The following is a 26,314-nucleotide window of genomic DNA, read 5'->3' as shown; positions in this document are numbered from 1 at the left end:
AGCACAGAGAATTACACTGGGTATGACGAGGGAGTGAAGGAGAGAAAGAGGGAGGGAGGTACATGAACAAACAATCCACTGCAACTGCAAAATCTCATTAAAAACCCTGCTTACCTGTAAACACCTAACTGCACAGACTCATCGCTGACATCAGTCCAAGTTCAGAAGTTCATTAAGAAGACTGAACGTCGCAGTCATCAGCAATGTCACAGAGTTACACTCACTGTTATTCACTGTGGTCGACAACCCGCTTGCTATGTAGATTAATACAGAGATTGCCAGTCAGCAGCGAGAGGGACAAAAAAAAAAAAAAAGAGGGCAGAAAAAAAGTAAACAGAGGGGAACGATGGCAAGGTGGGAGGAGAGGAACTGCTAATGGCTTAAAAAGACAAAGCTGGCCTGTCACATACGATGTTCATCTGTACTGATGGCTGCCCCAGGGAGGGAGTGTCACAAACTGTCAGAGAGACTGAGGGGGAGAAAAAAGGAGAACATAGAGGAGAGATGGAGGTTGGGAGAGAAAAGGGAGACATAAAAGATTGAAAGAGAATAACAATGAAATGAAATTAAAAAAAAAAAAAGTAACAGGAGGAAAAGACATGTAGGAACTAAAAGATTTAAGTGAACAACGTGTGTGTTGGTGTGTGCTGGTGCAGCCTAGTAAAGGTCAGGTGTTGAGGCTGTGACTCTGCTTGACAGATGTCTCATTGAGGGGACAGGCTGTGGGGCAACAACAGGCAACACACATTCACCCACACACACTTGTACACACATTCATGGACAGGTGGAAGAGCAGAAATAACCCAGAAGGGCCTATTTGTTCATTGCTTACATCTAATTTTACAACAGTTGCAAGTTACCCATTTATAGGAATCAGCAGGCCTCGACACACCTCGGTGAAGCCGTGGCCAAGATTCATGTTGACAACCTACTGTGGCTTCACTAATTCTGACACTGACATGCACAAAAAAGTGCAGCGAGAGCTCTACTTTTTTTTTCTCTTTTTGTACAAAATCCTCCTCTTTGTGGCATTTTGACGACAGCTGACCACTCTCTCATTTCCAGAATGTCAGCTCTGTCACAAGACTCCAGAGGCCAGACGTCCTGCTCAACCCCTGACACACACAACTACATAATCAAACATGCTGCCCGGGGCAATTGCTCAGTTGTCACAGTGGTTTCTTGTTATTCGTGTGAAGAGGGGAGAGGTCTTAATGCCATAAACTTACATCCACAAAAGCTCTTTTGTCACCTCGGTCCTCTACCAACATTCACCCCCCACTCTAACATCTTTTCCTTTCTCCCCAGGCTAAGTGGCCTTTCCCCCATGTGATCAGGAAAGGGTCAGCCCCCTGCTTCTCCTCACAACTCCAGCCTCCAGGGTGACTAGAAGTGAAGAGCAGTCAACCAGTATCGCTCACACCATTACCCTGCTGTTAAACGACCATGAGGGCGGACTACAGACGGCCTGTCCGATGGCCAGCTATGAAAATCTGTCTTGCTAAAGCAGGCGAGAAGGACTGGGTTACATTGTGTGTTCACCTAATCTTCAACAGTGAGTCAGACTGTCAAACCTTCTCCTTTCAATGTGGCCACACTAAACTACGACTAACACGTGCACCAATCAGCCACAACATTAAAACCACTGACGGGATTAGTAAATAACATTGACCTTCTTGTGACAATTCAATGTTCTGCTGTGAAGCTTTTGGACCTGGCATTTGTGTGTATCCCAGGTCCTCCAAATTCACTAGAACACATCAATCCACAGAGGTCCCTTAACTTAGGCCCCCACTAACAACATTCTGTTTCCAGACTCCACAGGACACCCTCAGAAGACCCATGTCCATTCTCTGATGTGTCCCAACTGTTCTGGATTAGGAAGGTGGTTGTAATGTTATGCCTGATGGATGTAAACTGTGATTTTTTAGGACAGGTCGGATGGATGACAAATCACAGGCTGAGCATGCAGCGCTGTCGTTAATGCACCCCTCTCAACGTGGCGCTGATTGGTGAAATGGCTGAGGCAGCAGGTAAAGGCAGGTCGTCCTGTATTGATGTATTGACGGACCCCTCTTTTGTCCATTTACACCCGTAGGTGCGGAGCTGGTGTGTGGGTGTGTATGGTTGCCACCAGCCCAGGGAGACCATTAGTTCCCTGTGTCAGAATTCGAAGGAGAGTATCGACAGTCCAGCTGGGGCAATCAATAGGCACAGATCTCTCACTCCCCCTGCCATCTATGGTAATGGGCCTACAGTGTGTCTAACACTGGAGCTTTGAGACTCCCGTGTACTCTGTTATATCACCTCGATAAGTGGTTGTAAACAGGGGAAAAATGAACTCCTGCTTTAGTGCACAGAGGGGTAACTCAGGTAAGTCAGTCCCACTGATGGAAGACTACCAAAGTGATGCATTACTTTCAAATGCAACTGCATACCAAATTATCCTGTTAAATTTATGACTGTACGCAGCGTTCTTGTCCTAAGTCATGTTCTTTTAGATATTGGTTTTCGGCTCCGCGAGTCTGAAAGATGGAGGCCACACCAGGGTTTCTTCGCATGCGCTGGCCAACAGGGTGGGGACCTCGATTACCCAAGCACGCTGCAATCATTGGACCAGGCTCTCGGGACTATCCCATGTGATGTCACAGAACGTGAAGTCATTGAGAGAGGAAAACGGCCAGGCTTTTTCCGGGATACAGCCTCCTTTGCTTTTTAATCGTAACTATTCCCAAGGAGAACTTACTTAAGACGTCTTTCTGATAACTGTGTAGTCCTCAGGACAAAACTTTCATCTGTAATGTTTCTAAGTGCACGGACAGTTTCTTGTTCTCTTCTAATATTCTAGTGTTTTTCTTTTTTTTTGTGATCTTGTGATCACAGTTGCCCATCATGAATCCCAGTGGCAAAACTTTCCCATTGCATCTTTCTGCTGATACCACCCGTCACATTACCGCTTCATTTCTTGATCTCTACCCATTAAAACCCCTCGTCGCAGCCTGTATTTGTAGGGGTTACAACTCTGCTACACTTGAAGATGATTTGGGGGTAAAGAAGCATGGACAGAAGAGGAGCCTGCTCTTTGTGTCCCTGACAGTACGGTGGCTGAACTGGGTCAAACAGAGCTCTTGTGTGAGCTCCCTGCTGTTTGGGGGGAATTCCACTAGGCAGTGCGTGACCCTGAACACTGGCCTTCCTGTTCGACTGCAGCGATGTGACTCTGTAGCCCAAGAGGAAGAGCGAAAGAAAGAAAGACAGCTCTGTCCGAAGACTTGCTCTTCTTGTCATCCCAGCAGCATGACTTGCGCTGGTGGTTTGTGAGCTGACATTATGTTCTGTATCTTCCTATAAACACACACAGTTCGCATTCATATATGGGTGTGTGTGCGTGTGTGTGTGTGTGTGTGTGCAGGTGTTGTCAGACAGATCAGTGATAACACTCTAGCTTTTAATAAACCCAGCCGTAGCAGCAGTGTATGTGTTAATGCCTTGAGTGTGTGTGTGTGTGTGTGTGTGTGTGTGTGCGTGTGTGTAGCTTGCTGAAAGGTCCTGGGCGTGTGATTGATGGGAGCTTTAGCACAGTAAACACATGCACACACACACAGTTACAAATGCACACTGGAGGTGGGTGGAGAGAGGGGTGGTCATATGCAGCAATGCTCAGCTAACATTATTCATCCAGTGTTCATCTGTATGAGCTGAGCTTGCTACTCCCCATATTGATGAGCAGGCAGCATGTATAAGTCACTTTATTTACATGAGCACACACACACACACAGGGACTGGTGCAGCCTCCGTGAGACTAAGACCAGAGAATTGAGGCAATTTGGAGCATTTTGGGCCCTTTCGCTTTAGTCTTGCATTTGTTATTTGGATGATGGTTGTGATTCGGAGTAAAAAAAGGCTGGGAGAGGGCGGCTGAAAAGGAGAGAATGGAGGGAGAGAGCAGGCAGGGAGGAGGAGAGGTTATTTTAGAGTCTCTGAGCTGTAATCACCACCTACAGCTGCTTCCTCCCAGGTGCTCCAACTGGACATCAACAGGGAGAGAGAGTGAAGGAGAGCTGGCTCTTCAGACGAGTTAAAAACCCTCTTGAAGTAGATGTGCTGTTTTTTTTCTCGACCATAATTACCCCAAAGTTCCATTTATCACTGCATAACTAACACACGTTCTAATATCTGTGTTTTCCGTCACCGTTGCAGTGTGTTTCCACCGTTTTCCTCCTGCTGAGCCCCTGTGGGCATGCGGGGGAAGTTTTATCAGAGGAGCAGGAGGAAGTTGAAGGGGCTATCACAGAGCTGACATGACACTTCTTCCAGTACCTGACAGAGGAGACAGGATGGTGACTACTTTCAGGGGAAGCTAGTCTGGCTGTGAATTACGCCAGACTGAGCGTGAGTCGCACACAGTGGGTGAGAGCAACTAATCAGCTGAGTTTAGTCTGAATACATAGCAACCGGGTTTTTATCACTATTCTTTGGAAAATGACTGAATGAAGGAAATAGTGTCAGGCAATGGTTCACACAGTTCTTCTGAATAAGAAACATACATTAAGTCCACCTAGGTGCATTAACAACAGCGCTGCACGCTCAGCCTGTGATTTTTCATCCTAAAACAATGGCAATGTGAAAGCACACCGAAGGCGGGTCGGCCCAGATCTGAAAATTCCGTGTCAACCCTGCATTTTCAATGTGAAAGGTATCATCCTTTCATCCTGGTCCAAATGTTTCCCAGTAGAACAATGAATTGGCACAAAGCGATCAATGTTATTTCCTACCTTCTACTTAACTCTGCATAGCCGTGAAGGTGGCTGTATTAGGCTGATCTGATAACCTAACGCTGTTAGTCAATTAGCTGGTTTCCTTCATCCCAGGAACTTGTACTAAGCTGATGAAGAACACTTCTCAGTGTCCGACTCCAATGCAATAACCGGAGTTCCTGTTCTCAAAAGGTGGAACTAACGACATCAACATCCACTTTAACATGAACTGAAACGCAAGGTCTCAACGTCAGCTCGTTTAACTTGAGCAAACGCGTGACCCTCAAGTAGAGGAGAGCCTCGCTCAACCATGCAGGGTGTGATACAGTGCACTTTATAACTAATATTTATACAAAATGTATTATCGCACGCAGCAGAGTGCTTCACCCATGATGGGTGTTTTAGAGATCTTTAATCAATCATACGCCGACAGCCTCACCCAGTGTTAGAGGTGTTGTGGTTCAAAGCCTTACAGGCCAGAAAACACATCACACAGCGGGTCACATGAATCACAGCAAAACCTCTCACATTTCCCCACCTCTCATCTTGCTCTCAAATAAAAACTCCTCCATATGGAAGGGTTGCGGGTGCGTCCCTCTAAGTCATCCATGGCAGCCTCCCATTATTGTCCAATAAAAGTAGTTGGCGCCATGTGAGTCGTACATGTCACCGCTCCACTGTCTGCTGCCTTTTTTCCCCCCACTGTTTGCTGCACATAGTAACATAGTGGATCTACAAACAAATGTGGATTAATGTGCCACTACAGAGAGCACACAATTATCTCCAGCACAGACCAGCTTATGGTGAGAAAGATAAAGAGATGAGGGTACAGAAGTAGTATGAAGTAGAATTCTCATGCGTGGTGTCTTGATAGTTATGTTTTGTGTGTATTTAAGACAAGTGCAAGTGAAAATCCTTTGAAATCCACTTATTATGCCTCCTAAATAATGGAAATTTCTTTCCTGGCATCTAAAAATGCCTTTGCAGTGATACATGCCCCATAAAAAAAGCATCATTGCATTCATGCATAAACTGCCACAATAACAAAAAACACAAAAGGTTAAGCAACACTGTTGTCCTGTTAAAAAAACAAAAAAAAAAAACACAGTGCTCTAAGCCTGGCCAAACAAAACCTGGCTGATAAGCAACGATGGTGGCATCAAAAGCCTGTACAGATTATAGATTACCATCAAATCGGCCGTGCTCTGCTGCGACGGACAGGACAGGCACCTGCTACTTTACTGTAATGCCCTTATCCATGGAGCTGGTGATTAGGGCAGGAAATGTATGTGTGTGTGTGTGTGTGTGTGTGTGTGTGCGTGTGTGTGTAGGCCTGATCCTGACTTGTATACACAAGAGCTTTTCATTAATGAGAGAGGTCTCTGTGAAACAATAGGATAGTGGCTGATACCTCGACATGCTGGACTCTTCTTAATCCCTCTGATATTTCCGTGAGATGAGGGTTTGCTTGACAGTTCTTTTTAACAAACACCAGAAGGTTAATGTACACTGACCAGGCATAACATAATGCCCATCTTCCTTATACTGTGTAGTTCTCCCTTGTGCCTCCAAAACAGTTGTGACTCATCAGAGAACGGACGTGAATGTTGTTAGTGGGGGGCCTTTGGGTCCTATGGGTTCCTGGAGGGCCTCTGTGGATCGTTTTGTTCATGTTTTCTGAGTTGTTCCTTAAGGATTGTGTATCTGTGTCGGGCTGCACCCTGCTGGGGTTGGCTGCTGCCATCAGTATTGAATTGTCACAAGATGGTCAATGTTATTAAGTTCTCCTGTCAGTGGTCATAATGTTGTGGCTGATTTATGTACATGAGATGTACAGATATCTGTGCAGCTATGTATACCAGATGACTGGTATCCGACTTGTTAACGGACTGTAATTAGTGTCCAGTGTTGTTTTTTTAGCATGCAGCAGCTCAGTGCCAGCCTCACCCCTCCCAAAACATACTGTCACACTGGTGCAGTTTGCTGCCTCCCTGCCTTCATCACTCTCTCCCCGCTGCCAGCAGCAGTGTGAGGATTAAAGGAAAATCCTGACCTCCTCATCCACCTCTCTCTCCTAAAGCCTGCGCTCACTTTAAATGGCTCCTCCAACATTAACGAGCCTGATTACCGCACACATGCTTAACCGTTCCTCCCTGACACACACTGACGTGATGCTGATACTCAAACACAAATTCCATCAGCGATATTTGTTCTACCAGGTTTTAAAACAATTTTTAGATGAATAGATTGAGCTATGGCCTTTACAGTCCAGTGACGGTTGAGAAAGGAAGAGAGAGGATATGCTGATATTCAATTTACCTGTCTCACACGCACAAACGCACACACCTCCCCACATCATCAGAATTCCTCCAACAAGGCAGAAATGCTCAGCGCTGTCCATCTCTTTGCCGGAGTCGCTGGCCTAGCACTTTCCTCCATTTTCATTGCCTTTCTTAACCTTTATGTCGCTCCTCTCCTCCAATCTCCTCCCTTCTTTATCTCTGCCTTTTTGTCTCAAAGAGCCTGACTGCTTCTCGCAGGGAAAGCGAGGTTGTAAAAGGTGGAAGACGCTCATGCTGTTTGTGTGTGTACTCTACATAAAACAATATATAAGAGAACCCAGGGGCTTCTATCCCTTGTTGTCCTGACAGCTGTTTGTGTCTCTGTTTCACAGTACACATATTGAAGATGATTGTGAGCTTCTTCAAATGAGCATTTCAAGGTCTTTAACAACTCGCATGCTAATTGGATGTAGCATGAGGTCAGAATAACCAGAATACATGTCTGAACTGAATACAGACACGAGACATTTAAGATCCACAGATGATGGATGATGCACAAATGATACTTTCTCCACCGTTTTAATGCAACTGTTTACTGCGTAAGCGTCTTCCTGCAGCATCGTCATATGGTCCATCTTGTCCCAAACTGGACTTACTGTTATCAGGAGAGACTGTGCATGCATATTTCATTTATGCCCACCCATCGGTTATGTACAGAAGACTGGGGTAGGTACACTCGCATTTGTCTTTCTAATGGAGGGAAACAGCAGCGGCTACAGGCAGAGAACAACTCTCATGCTCCTTTAATGGGAATGAATAAAGGATGAGTCGAGGCTCAGACACCAGGTTAAGACGCTGTTTAGCACCTCTGGCCCGGTGCCCAGTGCGTTGGGAGGCCGGGATACAAGGGAGGGACAGATGGTAGAAAGGGGAACAAAGGGAGGAAACAGAAGAAGACATCAGGAAGAAAATCCAAATGGATTGATGGAGCTGGAGAACGATTAAAAATAGTTCGTTTGCTCGTGCAGGCATTTGGTTTGGTCATGTGACCGTGTGCAGATATTCTGACACCAGACATCTGCTACCAAAAATGTACCTGAATGACGTGATCTACTCCTCATGTCCTCACAGATATCTACCTTTCTCATTTGGAAAAACTGACTCACAATTTAAACTTTGAAATTTGAGATTCCCTGGTCTCTACTTTCACGTGTTTTCGACAGAACCATGACTCTCTCGTTCAGTCTTCCCATAATGATTAATGCAAAGCATTTAGTTTCAATTGTCTTTAAATAAACCCTTGCTTACTTTGCCTGTTTTTAAATAGGCGGAGCTGAGTTTTGGGTGGATTTTTTTAATTCACATCTTCCCTTTTTTGTTTCTAAAATTACCTTTCTAAGAGGTATGATGTAAGCCCATGTCAAAAAACTATAAGAACTAAATACATAAATAGTTTGTTAAGGTTTAATGTGATGTAAAAGAAGAACACCCATTTTCAGCGGCTAGTGTAGCAACAAGAAGCAGTAAAAATAGCTTGAAGAAGTCATAAGGGGAATTTTGTGAACAAGAACCCAAAGAAGGAAGGGAAGCAGAGAAATCTACTTGTTGACACTAAGTCTGGTGCCATACGCCTCCACAGACCTCTTCTCTTTGATCCACCTTGAGAGAAAATGAAAGACGTTGGAAAAAAGCAAAACAAAAAAAAAAGGGCAAAACAGGGGAAAAACAGGGACCTGGGAAAAGTGCACCTCAGAAAGATGGAGAGAATAGGTGGCTGTGCCCAAGAAGGTGGCTGAGAAGGGTCCACTGCTATGTCTATATGCTGGTATCCATTGAGGACTGGAAGAGGCAGAGCACCAGTGGTGCCAGTGTGCTACCTCAGACGTAGCCATAATGGCTGCCACCTGCCCCGGGTTACGGCAGCTTAAGAGACCTCGTGGCAGCAGCCGGCAGCAGCACCTGTGCTCAACAGTCAGATCACCACATCAAAAACAAGCCAGAAGGATTAGAATACTACTGAGGGTGGAGCTGAAGGGTGCCAAGAGAACAAGAAGCCACAAAATGGAGGGACGCCGGCTTCGGTTGAAGATGACTGAACAGTCATTTTCTTCATGCTTTCAAACCGAATATGTCGCCGGTGACACATTTGCAGAGCACCGTAATTATGTCAAGATTTGCTCAGTCGGAAATATTCCAACTGTTTTTAAAACCTGGTGTAATTACGGTAATTTCACTTGTGCGTCTCCCAGAAAGTTATTACACTCTTATAACATGTAGTTGTAAATAACTGCCAGATATTAAGAAAAAAATCCAGATATTTTTAAAATGTCAAAAGCACAAAAAACAAAAACAGGATATTTCCTCGTATTTTTATCATCAAAACAATAAAAAAAAATAATGATACAGACCCTTTTGAGCCTAACCCTGACCCCACCTTTAGTACTACAGCAGTACATACGGCTATCCAGTATCTAACCCAGTCACAAAAGATTCATACTCCCCACAACATTCAACACTTTACAACACTGCAAACATCAATGGTAGAGTTTAGCAGCAACCTCAAACAGACGGCACTTTTTCCACACAAAAAAATTGATAAAAACCCAACAACTGCGTGAATGCGGCTTCCTACACCTTCAAGCTTTCAAAGTCCGGGGAGTATTTGAGGAGCTGTGGGTGATGGCTGCTGCCATGTGACATGGTGTGAGTGCATCTTATTTTAGAGTGAGAGGTTGAGATAAGGTGTTAAAAGGAGGGGAGGGAGAGGAATGCCGAGCTGTCCTTGTAAGCCTCGATGCGCCGTGGATGTCAGCTCCACTCCCAGGTTAAATTCTTTGATTGCAACTGCTGCCAGATAATGGTCAAAGAAAACCTCTTCTATTGTATTTGTCCTGATCCAGACCATTTACTTTGAGCTATATTCCGCTTCAGACTGCACAGATCCACCATGTAATAGTCTGCCGGTTTCTTCGAATGATCCTGACATCTCCTAATGCACTCTCTCGTTTGTCTCTTTCGTCTTCTTCTTCTTCTCTCTCTCTCTCTCTCTCTCTCTCTCTCTCTGTATGTGTGCCCCATGCAGCAGTTTATTTAGCTGCCATGTTTACATTCCTGTTCAGTCAGCCTCTCCCAGGGGAGGATGTCTCTCTCTCTCTCATAACTCAAGTCGGTTACATGGTGGTTACTAGAGATACAGTAGTCACACATGAAACATACAAACACATAATCATGACTCTTTGTTTCTGCCTCTGTCTTACAAGGTTATATGTGTAATGAAAAAATGTTATGAGGAGACGCAGACTGTCACTCTTACATGGAAAAAAAAACAAAACACATTTTATCCTCTGTGGCGATGGGGCGGGGCTGAGGGAGGCTAATTGGATGGAGCTATAGGACGTCCTGAGCGCCCGGGTGCCCGGCACTTCACTGGCCTCATCATTAGACTGACTGGCTCCTGTGGCCTCCGGCAGAGTGCTGTCTGCACGCCCTAATGACCGCTGACTCACTCAGCACGTAGCAGCGTCGCCACATTAGCCCAGCCCAGAATAGCCCCAAATAAAGAGAGATTAGAGGGGGGTGGAGGGGTGAAAATGTTTGCTGCCCCTTCAGTCTCATAAGACATTACTTTAGGCCACATGCAGTATCTACGTTATTTTCTTTTATTTAATGACTCACAGTTGTAATGATGTATGCAGTTGGCTCACCAAGTCAACCTTTACATGTTAACATGACATATTATGACTTATACACCATTCAGGCATAACATCCCGACCACCTCTGTAGTGTAGTGTAGCCAACTAGCATAGAAGTTTCGCAAAACTTCAAATTGTTGCTTTAATACTTTTGTATATTTTAATCAAATAATATTAAAGATAGGTTTCATCCAATTTCCAGTCTTTATGCCAACGCAAATGAACTAGATTTGTAAGAAAACAGACACGAAATGAAAGAAGCAAATCAGCACATTTCCTCACACGTTGCGAGGAAGAAATAAAGAGGCCGGCTCAGCGGACAACTACTGGTTAACTAGGCTCTAAAAACCCACACGATGGCAGGACAGAAGACTGCTCTGTGTTCAACTGACCATGGGAGGTAGGAGGAAGCAGGAGGGTGGGATGAAGACAGGGAGAGTTTTTGTACTATTGTCCATCCAAGAAGAAGATAGCGGCTAATCTCCTCCATCAAGCATCCGTGACTAACAAGTGATCAGTTCATGTCGTAGGTGGGACAATATACTTCATTTAGACGGGCAGGAGGAATGTTAAATTAAAAAAAAGGAATCGATAATAAAATGGTTAATTTTTCTGAATGTTCATCAGTGTGTGAATGTGTTTATGAGAGGGGGTGGGGGGGAGTGAGGGAGAGGACACATCTGCTAGGGAGTTGGGACTGGGTGATTTCACCTTCTGTCAGGAGACAGTAAGAATGAAAGAGAGGGGGAGCACGTGTGAAAGTAACAAGGCCCGTCTGAAATACACCGAGTGAGTGCACTATCAGCCAAAAATACTGCTCCTAACAAGTCAATACAGCATATTGATTACTTCTGCACAGGGCTTATGCAACATCACCACCTCAGTGTACAATTATGGTGTAATCACTGTATGCAGTCAGGAGTTTGCACAGCAACCTGCTCGCCCTGTAGAGGCAGAAAAAAAAAGTAAACTCCTCATGTGTGCCACAGGGTCCTTAAATCAAACTGCACAAAGTGAACTAATGGCCTGGAAACGCAGAGAGAACTGTGCTCCAATAGTCCCATATAAAAAGAGACAGATGCAGCGAGGGAGTACAAAGGAGGCAGGAGGAGGCAGGAGGGACACGGGTGGGTGTTAAACGTTGGCGAGGCTCTGAGAAGGCCTCAACCATGGAAATGACTAAGTGATGAGAAGTATTCTCCATTCATGAATCTAGAAGAGATTCGAGGAGGGGGGCCAAGGTGTTCATCGCCGTCCGACCACACTTTCTTCACCTGCCACTCTTTTTTTTTTACCCGCCTGCTTTTTTTATAGTTCTACAATTTCCTCCTCCCACTCCTTCTCCTCTTCCTTCTCTCCTGAAACCCGGCGCAGCAACATTTCCACCGGGACTCCGATGTGAGCTCGGAGACGGCCGTGCTTAATCGATAGCGCCCGGTTGCCAAGACAACCTTGATTTCCTGTCGCCGTTTTTTTTTTTTTTTTTTTTTTGCAGAGCGCCGGTGATTGCGCTGGGTGTCCGTTGCACCTGCCGCCCTCTCCTCCCTCATCATCACCCTCCTCCCCGCTTCCACTGTCTCATCAAGCGCTTCTTATCCCTCGCCTCCCTCCTGCCCTCCTCGCACCTTATAACTGGCATAGACAAAAGAGGAAGGACAAATGTACAAAGGCAGAACAGATTAGACCCAACAGGGCTGGCTTTGAATGATCATAACACACGTGCAGGCGCATTTTAAAACAAACACACAGTCCTATGTCATCCCTAACAAAAGCGAGCTGTGACAGCTATCATATCTACCTTGGAGGATGAAGTCACTGCACCTGGGGAGCGTTTACTCTAACAACCCCCCCCTCCTCTCTCACTTTTGTATCAGGGAGACTGGCACCTCCTGTATTTTTTTTTCATTAATGGAGAGCTCATTAATCGTGCCTGATAACGAGGACGTGGGACAGGGACATGATTAAGGGGCTCTCTCTCCTTTAGCTGGGCGCCCTTGGGGATAAACAGTGTGTGTGTGTGTGTGTGTGTGCACTTCTGTGTGGGCCGCATGTTAAAGCAGGTAAAGGACGCACACACACACACTAACGGTGCTATCTCTAGGACATCAGCAGGATCGGATACTACACATGTTTTCACTTTTTCACTGATTACTGCTACAGTCAGTTCAGTGACTCGTGTTCCACTGAGAGTTTACTATGTTAGTGCGTTAATGGTCCGTGCATTTTGGGGGGATTCAAATTTGCTTTTAAAACCTTTTACATCAAAAAACAAGATAACAAAGAAACTTTTATTTTGCAGTCTAAAATGAAGACGAACAAGTTCATATTTGTTTCCACTAATGCGATTTAAAGAATAAAAATGCAACAAGTCAAAAGCAAAATCAAAAAGTGTTTTCCTTCAATGAAGTTGGAATAACCTACATCCGGAATTTACACTGCTCTCATCGGTATGGATCAGTACAGGGCATGTTCAGTACAAGAGTTTGGGATGTTTTTGTGTGAGAAAACCTGGTGCTTCTCTATATTCAGAAAGGATAAATTCAGATGACATACCTTATGTCATAAAGTCTAAAATTACATCCGTGTGACCAACAGAAAAGTTTTCAAAGAGAGCTACAAAAACAACATCTTCTTTACCTACAACATCTGCTGATTTAATGTGGACGAAATAACGGGTTGTTTAGTTCTCTTTCTTTTTTGTTTTTTCATACAGTACAATGCTAGACTTGCAATGCTTCTGAAATTGAAAGTCTAATGGACTCTTCTTCATATTTAATTTTAGAGTCTAAAACCAAACTTGAAATACCAAAAAGTGCATGGACTATTGAGCAACTCTTAAAGATCCAAGCTTGTTGCTGTCAATGGTTTAGTTGCTGAAGAAGCTGAAACAGGGGGTCGTGGAGAGGAAGTTGGGAAAACACAAATCTCTGTGGGTGGGGTTACCCTGGTGACTCCTGAGCTTCTTTGCACATTCCCAGAGAGAGAGAGAGGCAAGGCTTACATCTGCGAGACAAATAAAAGAGCCACACTATCTGGTCATTTGTCAGTTAATTAGTGCATCAGGCCAGGACTGGGACCAGTTTACCAGAGCTAAGCATGCTGCACACTATTCTCCTATTTGCTTTTGGAAACCCGCATACATTTTGTCCTCCTTTAAACTTTGTCTATTTTGTCAACTCAGAAAAACAGAGCAAAGTATACAAATGCCAGAAAGAGGTTGTCAACTGTGTTTGGTCAAGCAAACACAAGTTATATAATACAGAAAAGAAGGTAAGAGCGCGCTGTGAAGCGTGAACATTGACTGTGGATGGTTTACTACATGGCTTAATACAAAACAGGGGGGGAGGGAGGAGGGGGTACAATTATAAGATTGTTTCTGTCAGGTCACTAGTGACCCACAAATGTAATGGATGTAACTGATCCACAAACACGACACAATGGTACGAGCCAGAGAGCAGAGATCAGCCTGTATATACATGAGGGCTTTGTGGCGCAGCAATCGTTTAGCCTTACACACGCATTAAATCCAATCTGTCTGGACCAGGACCCTAATCCCCTCTCCACGGCCACGGAGACAAGCAGACAGTAATCCTCCATATTTGTATATTAATAGAAACAGTCTCAGAGGGGGTCTCTCTTTCTCATAAATACATACACACACACACACACACATACATATATAGTGATGTATATTTTTATTAGTGGCTTAATCTGCTTGTTGATCAGAGGGCTGGTCCATTTAAACCTGGGTTTTAATAAAACACGGGCCAGCTCTGCCTCAGGGATAAGCTCCCCAAGGACAACAGGAGCAAGCATGCCGGGGTTCAATGGACTCGTCGTCAACAATAAACCCCTTTACATCAATGTTATCTGTCATGGGCCAATACAATTATTAGGTTGAATTCAGCCCTAGGCTTCTGCCTTTGCAAAGAGAGGGCCAGATACAGAGCCTGACCCAAATATGAGCCTGATAGCTCGCTGCAATAATGCATGCTTCAATCAACTCTAGTGTTGTGGTTCCGAGGGTGTACTTTAGAGTCATTGTGTGTGTTAGTAATAATCCACATCACCCTGAGAATCTCTTCCTGTCCTGATTTGGTTAAAATGCCCGCCCCCCCCATCAGAAAACTCATGACCAGAGCGGAGTGAAGGAGAGGAGGTGAGATTCCTTTGGATCTGAATCACGTCAGAGGTCGTCCAATCACCTCACAGCTCGTCTAGACGCTGTGTCACTGCCACACCCCGCTGGACATCTGTCCTGATTCAATAGATTTATCAGACAGCCATTCGATTAGAAGGGCACTGCTTTAAATTAGCCGGTGAGTCTGTGAGTGATGGAGGGTGGGCCGGACGAGAGGGACATTACAGCCTGGGCGACGCTGTCCTTCCTGCTTACCAATGGTCTGCAGTCACCAGCCTCTGTAATAACTTCCACAACAAGGGGATTCAAGTGGTCAATTTGTATCATTCCCTCTTTCAGTTTTTACTGTAATAAAGAAGACATCTGACATCAGCTTGTACTTTCATGGCTGTCATCAATCAGAGAGACTTTCACGGGGTAAACAAGCAAACATCTGGTGAGAAAAGATGGGCCGATAAGAGAATGAGTGAGGCACCCAAGGGAGATGTGTGTGTTTTTTTTTCTTTTCTCTCTTGGGATCTGTAGATTAAGAGGAAGGACGGAGGCAGAAACAGAAAAGGAAGGAGCTCACAGACAGTTCACACATGGGTCAGCATTCAGGTTGAGGTCAGGAATGCACTGTCAAACCACACTTAACAACACACACAAAAAAAAAAAAACATAGCTTTTAAATGTAATGCAGTCAGAACATGTGACTCTCACAGGATAATCTCATGGGAGCATCCCCCACCCCTGAGCTCCCCTGATGGACTGTAACAACAGGAAGTCAGCCTGGCCTGCAACATCACACCACACCACACCTACAACTGCTCCCTTACCGACACGCCGTGGAAATTAATAGAGAAACGTTCACTCTAACACAGAAACACATGTACTGTATGCACCTCCTCCTCGCTCCACTCCAGCCTTCCTCCTTGTCACGCATTTATCAGTCACCGCTGTTTAAGTTTAATCCTTCTAAAAGTGTGCAGTGTAGGGGCAGAAGAATCGATGGCACGGCGCCCACTGCTGCCGGCATCGGTGGCGAGTGAGGCGCGCTGCAGCCCTGGCACTGAAACAAGGAGAGGCCCAGGCTGGCCGGCGTGGTGGTGGGGGAGTGGGGGCGCTTTTCAGTGACTGAATAGCCCTTGTTTATCTAGGTCCCTCTGGGAAGTCAGGACACTGCAGTGAATAGGAGCCAGTTAGCAGCGATGGCATAATAAGACCGAAGGGGGGGAGAGGGGTCATTGAAATTCAACGCAGGATACCGTCAAGACAAACCTCCCTTGCCAGCTGTGGCAGCAACTTAAAGGAGCAACGGATTGTTTTGTGAGGCGGAAAACAAAGTGTTGGATGACCAATAAGTTTTCATGTGTGCCACTGCTTACTCATCAAAAATACACAGTGAGTGGAGGAATCCGATGTTAAAAGGACAACCACTACGGATAATTTAAGGCATGAACTTAACAGGAATGAGCTACTTTGAGGATGTCACAGTGGGAGTGACAGGACGCACAAGATAGATATAGCTGTTACAATATTTAGCCCTATTTTCAAGTCCGAGAGAAGAAAAGACGTATCTTTTTAAAGTGTCCGAAAAAAAATGCTATCTTTCTGTGCCCTCTGTGTGGCACTAAGCAGCCGAGCCTAAGTCTTAGAAATAGCGCTGGTTCTTTTTTCCCAGGCTTTCATGTTTTTCTGCCCTGGTTTGTGGTCTCTGCAGTCCCTGATGAGGATCCTTAAATAGGCTGCCACAGGTGCTGGGGGGCCGGGCGGGGGCGAAGGAGAGGGGGGAGGGAGGTGGTCTGGATGGGAGCAGGGCCGCAGGAAGCCTCTTGTTTTCACAGAGATAAAGGGCTTTCAGGTTGCATCCTGGGCCGTAATCTCTCACACACTTCCTGGTTTTGTTCACAGTGAGGCAAGAGAGAAAATGACAAACTAACCTTCGCCCTGAGAGGCTGATCGATAGTTTCTGATGAGACAGGATGTGTGTCTGATGTTGGTAAATCTGAAGAGCATAAAATGACAAAGAGAGGGATTTGATTTGGAGCCGTGTTCATTAATGGCTCTCGATCAGGGCTGATTTATGGGTTCATTTATTCCAAGTGCTGGTTCATTACTGATGATAAATATAAAAGTGTGCATGTAATTTCTTTTCTGACCCCCGTCATTTGCTTTTAGAGCATAATTAACATTGTTCCAAGACTTTTCCATCCTAATTACAGAAAAGATAAAGCTTCCTTCCTTCCTTCTTAACCAGTCACTTAGAGCTGTGTTTTAAAAAAGATCCATTTACTAGAAATTTGCATGAAAGGGGTTTATTGAAAAGTTGGCATTGAGGAACAGAGCAAACTTCTGAAGAATGGGCAACACATTCACAGTAAAAAGAAAAAAGAAAAGAAAAGCTCACATTCCACCTTTTTTTCTCCTCTGCTCCTCTCACCTCTCAGTTTCTCTTTCTATTCTGAACATGTCCTTCTTGAGAAGGCCGGCATTTGACCGTGAGCCACACCCTGTTCTCCTGCCAGAGGAAACTTTCAATCTCTTGCCTCCCTCCCTCCCTCGCTCACTCTGGCTCTCTCATACTTTTGTCAGGTGTTATTTATGAGCGCTGTATAGCTGAGTTGCTGCATGCCTACAACACCTGCTGGCGCTGGAGAATCAGAGCCAAGGCAGCTGCCAGAGAAAGAGGAATGAGAGACAAGAATACGTAGGATTCATGAGGTAGGAACTTGTAAGAAACAGAGAATTAGACAGAATGAAAGAGGAGGGATGGACGGGAGGGATCGGGAGGGTGGGCATGTGGCTCTGTTGATGCTCTGGATGTGCTGACATGCGGCTAACAGATCATAATCAGATCAGAAACTAATGATGGGTGTTGGGAAGAAACAAACAAATAAACAAAATGAGCTACAAGCAGCTAATTAATAATGTTGCACAACTCCGAGATGTGATCAATTAAAAGGCCGTGCTTCGTTGACTCACGGGCCAAAGCGAGAGAGAGAGAGAGAGAGAGGAGAGAGGGCCCTGTCAGCATGAGTAAGAAGACAGATGTACGATGGCCTGGTTACGGAGATCGGAGTGTATATCCGTTGCCTTCACTATCCAATACACACAATAATGCACGCTGGGCGCAATAGGCTGAGCCCGGACAGGTGGGCTGGTAGGTCAAAGGTCGCTGGATTTATTCTAGTTCCCAGAGTCAAAGAGGCCCAAAAAATAATTAAATCCACAGACAAAACACAAAACTAACGCAAAGTATGTGTTTAAACATTTCTGTAAATGCTAGGATGCTATAACAGACAGACATTGTCAGGTGAGAAAAAGTTTCTAAAGCACTGATATCGATGAATGCATCGTTCAGCTCCTGGTACTTATCAGAGACGAGCCTGTCCCTTTAAGGAAGAACTTGATAAAACGGTGCACAGACTTCAAGAAAATGTACAAAGCAAAAAACTAACCCAGTTTTGAATTAGAGTACATGTTAAGAGTTTTGTTTTTGATCAGGACACAGTGTTAATTCAGCCTACATACCGCTTTACCTTTCCTTTACGCACGACTCTGTATTTGTCATTCACGAAGACCGAACTGTAGCTTATTTTTTGTAACAGTCAACGAGTGTGTTTAGGCTTGGCTGCCTCCTTCGGTTAGGTCACACTCGTGAGGTCATGGGGACCTCAACAAAAGCTCATGGGTTAAATGGGGCGATGTGGATGCTCCGTGCCTCCCTCCATTCTGGCCTCCCTCTGTTTTCAGGCCGGCCATTCTCCTCTCATTAATCCTGTGTGGATGTTTATCCATGTTGACATTCAGCATAGCAGCCGGCCTTCTCTCTGACTAACAAACAGGGTGACTAAGGTTTTTTTTTTTTTTATGGTGGAGCTGTCATTGGGGCTAACCTAGCCTCGCTAGCGCGATGCACAGGCTTGGGAACTGAAAGCCACTCGATTTGTTAGTCACAGTGGCCCTCGGGACATCACAGCCAGGCGGTGCAACTGGAATCATAATGTGAATATGAATGTGTACCCCCTCAGGAGGGCCATTATCAGTTCTGTGTGCTATGGAGAGGAAAATCAATATGGTCATCATAAGGGGCTGGCAAACAGCCAAAGCATAATACATGGCAGCGGATTACTCTTCATCTGATGTCATCTAATTTCATCCCCGTAGACAGAGACACTGTGGGACTATAATAAGGTCAAGCACATTTAAGAAGGTCTTAGGCATCCTACATCTCTGTCGAAAAAAAAACATGACACAAAGACAAAAGCTGACAGTTGGGAGGTCTGAAGTGAAGTTAAAGCGCAGGTTCACACTGATGAGTTTCAGCCACAAACACAAGCTGCTGTGAGAGCCCCTCACCAGGCCCGCCTTCTGCCTATTGTGTCGGGCCAGTCTTTTTCATTAACCGCTCCACTGAGGACCCCAAGGAGGGGAGGGCAAAGAGGGGCGGGAAGGGAAAGAAGGAGGTGGTGGCGGTGATGATGTGGGGACAAGGAGGGGTCTGCAGACAAACCCATGGGGCTCAGTGTGGGCCTGAGGAGCAGCCACCAAACACATGATTAAAAACACACATCAACAGACAACGCTGGACATTATATCCTTCCACCTCCACCTCCACCAAGACGGTAATTTAGAGTTAATCTCTCCCTCAAGTACACACTATTAGAGGATATTAACTCTCACCCACACACCTGTGAGGAAACACTAGGAGGAAGGGACAAGGCAGAGTAAAGAAAAAAGGAGTTGGAGAGTTGAGAAGGATGCACATACACCTGTCTGCCCATGACTCACTGCTTTGGTGTGGGGAGAGGAGGCCAGAGGAGGCTTTTCTGCTCAGTTAGCTTACATGATACACTTAACTGAGCTCTCCTCCCTGCACTGCATCAAATACTAGCCTACACCACTTTTTGTGTCAGTATCGGTGTTTAGGGTCAGGGCTATCAGAGCTGTGGCAGACCAACACAAATCACTTAATAACAACAACGAAAAAAAAAAAAAAACATCAGTGTGGATGCTGCTGCTCCACATGTTTGTGTCTGGTGACTACAGAACCAAAATGATCTCAGGCAGCAATTGGGGGGTTGAGGGCTACATTTTGCTCCAGTGTAACGGTTGTGTTTTTGTCCAGTTCGCTGAGCTAACCTCCCCCCTCCGACACACACATACACTCCCTCTAGTTAGCAACTCATGGGTATTTTTGTCCTTTCAGGGACAGTGTTGGCGATTCGCGTATGGCTGCGTCGTTATCAGTTAGGAGAGCCTCCAAGGCCGTCATGCAGATCAAGGGCCATGCTGGGGATCTAGGGGGGACTCTTGCTTGCTGCGCCAAATTAAGCCTTCACCCTGACATTAAAAATCAACATACTGCGGAGCACACATTGCCACTTGAGAGCACATGGGACAGAAATGCCACGGGGATGCGTTGGCGTTAACATTAAGGCAAGCGAGCATGACACAGGCGTGAGCTACATTTCCAAGATGAAAAATGTCAAGCCGAGTGCTGCAATGCAGGCCCTCGAGGGCCCGAGGGCCGCGTGAGAGAGGGATTTGATGAATTCTGCAAACGTTCCACAGATTCCTCCCTCACGGGGACCTTTGAGAAAAGAATGGGTCATATGCAAATGGCATGCACAGTATGGAGGAGAAGTTTCCCACAAGCAGAGTGTGAAAAGGGCTCTCCCTCCCCATGCCGGGCCCCGCTGAATGGCCCTTTTCTTCTGCCACTGAAAGTGTATGAGGTAGAGCAGGCAAACTGCAAAGGTAACTAGGCTCTTTCTCCTCAGGCTTTCTCACTAAAGCCTGAACACACAATGGTTCATTTAAGCATTCAGCCACACAAACCCCAATAAAGCACATCCAAGCGCAGTTAAGGGGGTTACTGAAACTGACTCTGGGTTTAAAACTCCCTTCTTTATGAAGGGAGAGCACCTTTTTATAGGCTAATGCTCTCGGCCTCCATGGGAGTAGCTAATCATTAAGCTGCCTTAACAGAGGTAGGAGTATGGTCGTACATCACATAATTTTAATTCCACCGAATGGTCGGATGAGGACAGGCCTTTTCCCACCCTGATGAGCACAAAGCAAAAGTTTATTTTCCCAAACCAACTAACAAAGATGACAGATTCCACCTGCACGGGATGTGAAAGACCTAGTTTCAGCCATGAATTTCACAGACGTCTCGGAGATAGCATGCTTTATATCTGCCAGCACCAGTCCCTCAGTTGTCACCTGTTGTATAATTCTTTAGTCACCTCATTCACATCTCGCCAACCCCCCTCCACCCCCCACCGACTCCACAGGGAACATGGAGCTCACAGTTTAAGGGGTCAGAGGAGAGGGATGGAGGGAGCGGAGAAAAAGCTGCAGCTCCTCCACCTCCTCCTCCTCTGTCATTGAACAGACTTAAACACAAACACAATTGGACATGCTGGAAGCCTCACAATGGCACAGAGGGGGGAAAGTGAAGTCATACTCTAGGCACGCATGGGTGCCTAGGTCAGGGGGCAATCAACAGCACCCCTGGCCACTGTGTGAGGGAAGAGACAGAGCGAGAGCGGAGGCGGTTGAGGGGTGGGGGTATTTTCTTCTTACTTGGCACTTTCTAATCAAGCTACCGAGGAAGTTGGTGAAAAGCAAGAGAGATAAATGAAAAATTTCCTCCTCTGCTAAACTCTTCACACAACAGGGGTGGACCATTTAAATGTAAACAGATGTCCTTTAAAACGCAGAAGTGGCATGAGGAGCTGCAGAGCCAATCCCTACCTCTTCCGAAGCCTCAAACAATGCATGTTTCACAGCAAAAACTGTAGTTACAGCTTAACTATTGCTTTTTTTTATTATTATTGTTGTTCTTCCACAAACTTACATGCAACATCTGTTTGTGCTCACTGGTTTCAAGAAAGGGGGAGTGAATCCATGGCACGGAGTATAGTTCAAGTATAGTTTTACCAGCCCAATAAACAGGTTCTTCAGCATTACATGAGTTGTTGCCAAACTTTCATACCTACATTCTCCTTATTTGATGGATGATTCATCAAGGTGCAAGTCCACCCTCACAAAGAGAGAGAGAGGGAGGGAGGGATGAAGAGGAGAGACGAGAGAAAGACAAATGACCTGTGTGATATTGTCAAATAAACTGAAACTTTAGCTACCTGCACGCACGCTCATTTCAAAGTATCTTCCACATAACACATGATCTGGAAACACAAAAAGCAAGCATGGGCACAAAAGCTGTCCCAGCACTGCATTGTTTATTTTTGCAAAGAATGTTAATACCAGGGCGCATTCCTCTATTCCCAAATTGCTGTGTTAAATTACCGTTGCAGGGAACGGCTGCTATTCCTAAGGGGAGCTAGCTGGCTGCTGTGGAGAAGCGACAAAAGGAAGCTGTAGTATCCCACCGATTGCAAACACCTGTCGTCCTGCAGGCTGTTAACACCTCTCTGTTTACAGCAGGGAATGGAGCGCACCTTGATCTCAGCTCCCTTTGCTTGCCAGGACCCCAGGAAAGTCGGTGACCATAACAAGCTGGACACAACATGAGTGCTCCTTTAATTACACAAGGACAGGAATGGGCTCGGGTAATTAAAGAAAGGCAGCAGTTCAAATTGAAACCAAAAATGTGACAAAACCAAGGCTGCGACATAAGCCTTGTAACTTCATGTAACTTTAAAGGAACTGTGGAAGCTGATTTGCATGACAGATCACCTGCCTTGTCACAAGGTGGGAGGAAGTGAGGACTTAAAAGCAGACCTTGACAGCTCTTTGAAGCGAATGCAAATTAAGGCAAAGCAACAGGGAGCACATCTGTTTGGTTACTGATGTGACTTTAAATATCAATAAGAGGCTGTGTTATCAGTGAGAGCCCTGCAATTTCCCCACTCGGGGGCAAATAAAGGTTTTCTATTCTATTCTTTAATAAAACCCTGTTAACAAGTCCACAGTAGGTCCACATCTTCACAGAGAACTTAGTTGTGCAGTGCACATAGATATATTATGTTACAAAGAGGTTACAAAATGACAATGGAAAACATTTGTAGCGCCGATTGAGGAAAAAAAAAAACATGCCACTCTTCTCCACATCATTCAAAAGGCATCCAGAGGAAATTCAGCAACACCACGCCAGTGAGTCCGCACCACGTTTGGTCGCTTCTTTTCTACCCACCCACGGATGACCGTTTTTAGTAAGCACCACACGAGAAAAAGATTCCTGCATTAACTTAGTAGTTCCTTCATGCTACACTGGGTGGCACAGGCTAACGCAGACGGAAAGTGGAATAGTTACACAGACGCCACATGTTGTCACCGACACACACACACACACACACAAAAAAAAAAAAACTTTCTTTCTCAATAGCAAATAAACAAATAAGCTAATGAAGACTAAGCGACGGAACCGGATGCGCAAGAATAAAATAAAGGCTGGACTGAAGCAGGAAAAACAAGGCGTTTAACTCGCGAAAGTTCCATAATTAGGAGTGCGCCACTGAAAGACGACTATCATAACAACCTAGCTCATTAGAAAAAAAATAGCCCTACTCTATAACACGTAAACATTTAAACGGCACAACGACGTGAGGGAAGCCCCCCTGTAAAACATAAACGATCTAGCCACGTCTAACATTCCCCTTTCATCTTTCTTTCTTATAAAAAAAAAAAAAAAAAAGTTAAAACAGAAATGAAAATGAAAACGCAAGTTTTGATAGGAGCTTCGTTCGCGTCCGACAAGAAATCAGGATTCCCAGCGCGCGACCCAGGAGAGGATCCGCTCTCCTTATATGGGCTGCGCTCGCCCTGCTCTCAACCGAACAAGCGCGTGAGATATCCCTCGTTCTCCGGAACACCTTTCGGCCACCCTCTCTCTCTCACACACACTCTCTCTCCCTCTCTCTCTCACATCCATGTTTTTTTCTAACTGTTACTTTTACTGTTCAGTTTAAAACAAGAAACTAAAAAAAAAAAAAAACGATTTATACATTTAATGAGCGAAGTGTAGGTTAAAACGCCCGAACAAGTTAAAGGGCGAAGGGCGACAGCGTGGTTTCCACACAAGCAGCGTTAATTCCTAGTCTCGTTCCTTCTTCGATTGTAAATGTTGAATTAATGTAAAAGCGCAACGTGCTTTTTGTCAACCCTAGTAGCGCAGCAACAGAAGAAAAATCACAATCAGCAGCAGCAGCAACAGTGTCCTATCGCTACCTGCTACGAGAAAAAAAACAACATAAAAAACAACCAAACTGACCCCTTCGTTTGTTATTAGACAAACAAATCGCGTTTCGACACAAAAACGAAAACCAAACCTATATGTACTGTTTTCCCGAATCGTATTATCTGTAAAGATTCGTAACAATCAGGTAGCCCGTTATACTGAAACAGGTCCGAGTTAACAACAAAAACCAAATCAATGAATGTCCGAGTCTATGAAAACAAGGGGTTAAGTGTGTTAAAATAAATAAAAGAAAGAGGAGTAAAAGTGGAGACAAAAGCTGGTCCGGTCCTAAGAGAGTGAGGTGCGTTTGAATATAACGGTCTCCGGTCGGTGCAGTGGACCGCTAGGCGGAGGGGAAGAGACGCGCTACCCAGGTATAACGGTACACCACATAGGGGCTTGGTAATACAGCGATCACTTGCTACTTCTCAGCACTTTCTGTTACTAAAAAACCGACCAAACTTTTCGGCAAAAACCAGCGGGCGACAGAGCAGCCCCCGAGCCCGTTCCCCTCCCCGGGAGAAAAAGCCCCGCGCCGGGAAGTAGTTTTCGACTCACCGTTGGTCCTCTTCGGGTTCGCCTGCTTTCTGCGCTTACACCTGGGGCCATCCGCCATGATCCTTTCGTTGTGTCTAAATGCTGCCGGAGAGTCACCTCCTCTCTCACCCCCACCTCTCCCTCTCCCCCTCCTCCTCTTTCCTCCCTCCCTCCGCTTCACCTCCCCTTCTCCGCACCTGGTTTACGACACATTCGGCTTTACGACATCACCTTCCCCGCACCTCGGCGACCCACGCTGCCTCCCTCCTCCACGGGTCGGGCCGGGCCGGGCTGGAAGGGAGAGGGAGTCCGCGCACCCTGTACCTGTCACACTGCAACTTAATGTGGATTTAAAACACATGGCAACAACTTCTTCTTCCCTATGCGTGATTAAAAAGGTTGAGGTGATAACTGGTGGATGTCTTATTAGTTCTAATTGCTTTTTTTCAATTAAGAAACACATATCGTTTTCACATACCATTTTTTTTACCTGCACATAATAAAAGCTGAAATTTTGATTTATTGTGGGGTTTTTTTTAGAATTAGAACACTTTTTTAAAAAAATAAATTAAAAAAACTTTATACTTTGTTATCATTAACTTATGCATACTTTTATATTTACTTGCGATTTTCAAGTGTATCTTTGCGGATCAATGAACTCTGAGTCCATTTTTAACCATTTTACTTGACACTGCTCCTGTTGTATTCTTATCTTAAGAGTATGCTGCTCCGTATCATATATTTATTTCACTTATTTCACATCATGTGCTGGTGGATAAAGCCTCGCTGCTAACAAGATTTCTGAACAGATATTCATCTTCTCTTTACACAATGTTCTCTATCATCGACACAACACTACATAGATATATGGATTGTTCTACATACATGTCTCCAACGTGGCTCCCGATTTTGGGCGTGACAAGAGAAACTCTTAATTCTTCCAACAGCGACCCACAATAGGGATTCTATACCTGTCTGTCAAACGATTTTACTGTATAAAGTGCTACAGGTTCAGAGATCCCTCCACGGGGATTTCTTTTTCTGTAGTACCTCCCTATGCCTGAATGTGGTGTCACTTTTTTTAAAAGCACAATTAATCCTGTGTGTGTGTGTGTGTGTGTGTGTGTGTGTGTGTGTGTGTGTGTGTGTGTGTGTGCGTGTGTGTGTGTAATTTTATTTGAATCGTCATTATTACATCTGTATCTGCCCAAAGATTATTATACGATTACACGATTAACCTTCCTCCCATCTCCTTATTTTTTGTTTTATTTTCACCAGGCAGTTGAATTACACGGAGAGTTGTCTTTAAATTTCCAAGAATTAGTGGAGATCACCTCCAAGAGCTAGCGGCGTGTCACAGCATCGTTATCCAGCCCAAAAAATACAAATGATTGAGTAGTACACAGAAGCAACGTAATGACATTTTTCTGCCCAGATTTAAGTTCCTGATATGTTGTGTTCCTGAGTGTGCATGAAGCACAGAAGGGCAGCAACGAAGCAAACACAACATGTGTGTGTGTGTGTGTGTTTGAGAGAAGAAGAGGTCATGAGACCGTCATCACTGATTCAATCCTCCATCTAAAGAAAGGCCCTGCTGTTCTCCCAAGCCGAGCTCACTGCCACGGTGATGAAGAAGAGGACGCGGACGTTGCCAGCACAATCAGCAGGTTCAGACTGTGTCCAATCAGACCTAGAGCCGAACACACACACACACA

The 26,314-nt window shown here is 45.2% G+C and overlaps 1 protein-coding gene across 1 annotated transcript in view; it reads right to left on the bottom strand.

Moving 5' to 3' along the window:
* The window catches only part of zeb1b (zinc finger E-box binding homeobox 1b), a 49,163-nt gene extending 24,410 nt beyond the window's left edge, over positions 1–24,753 (bottom strand). Inside the window, exon 1 of the mRNA XM_047568160.1 lies at positions 24,621–24,753. Coding sequence (XP_047424116.1) covers positions 24,621–24,678 — 58 coding nt within the window. The 5' untranslated portion in view covers positions 24,679–24,753. The remainder of the gene's footprint in view (positions 1–24,620) is intronic.
* Positions 24,754–26,314: the final 1,561 nt, after the last annotated feature.

Source organism: Mugil cephalus, chromosome 18 (genome assembly GCF_022458985.1).
Source record: "Mugil cephalus isolate CIBA_MC_2020 chromosome 18, CIBA_Mcephalus_1.1, whole genome shotgun sequence".
NCBI classification, from domain to species: Eukaryota; Metazoa; Chordata; class Actinopteri; order Mugiliformes; family Mugilidae; genus Mugil; species Mugil cephalus.
The sequence above is the reverse complement of the archived record's forward strand: the minus strand, read 5'-3'. Positions and strand labels throughout refer to the sequence as shown.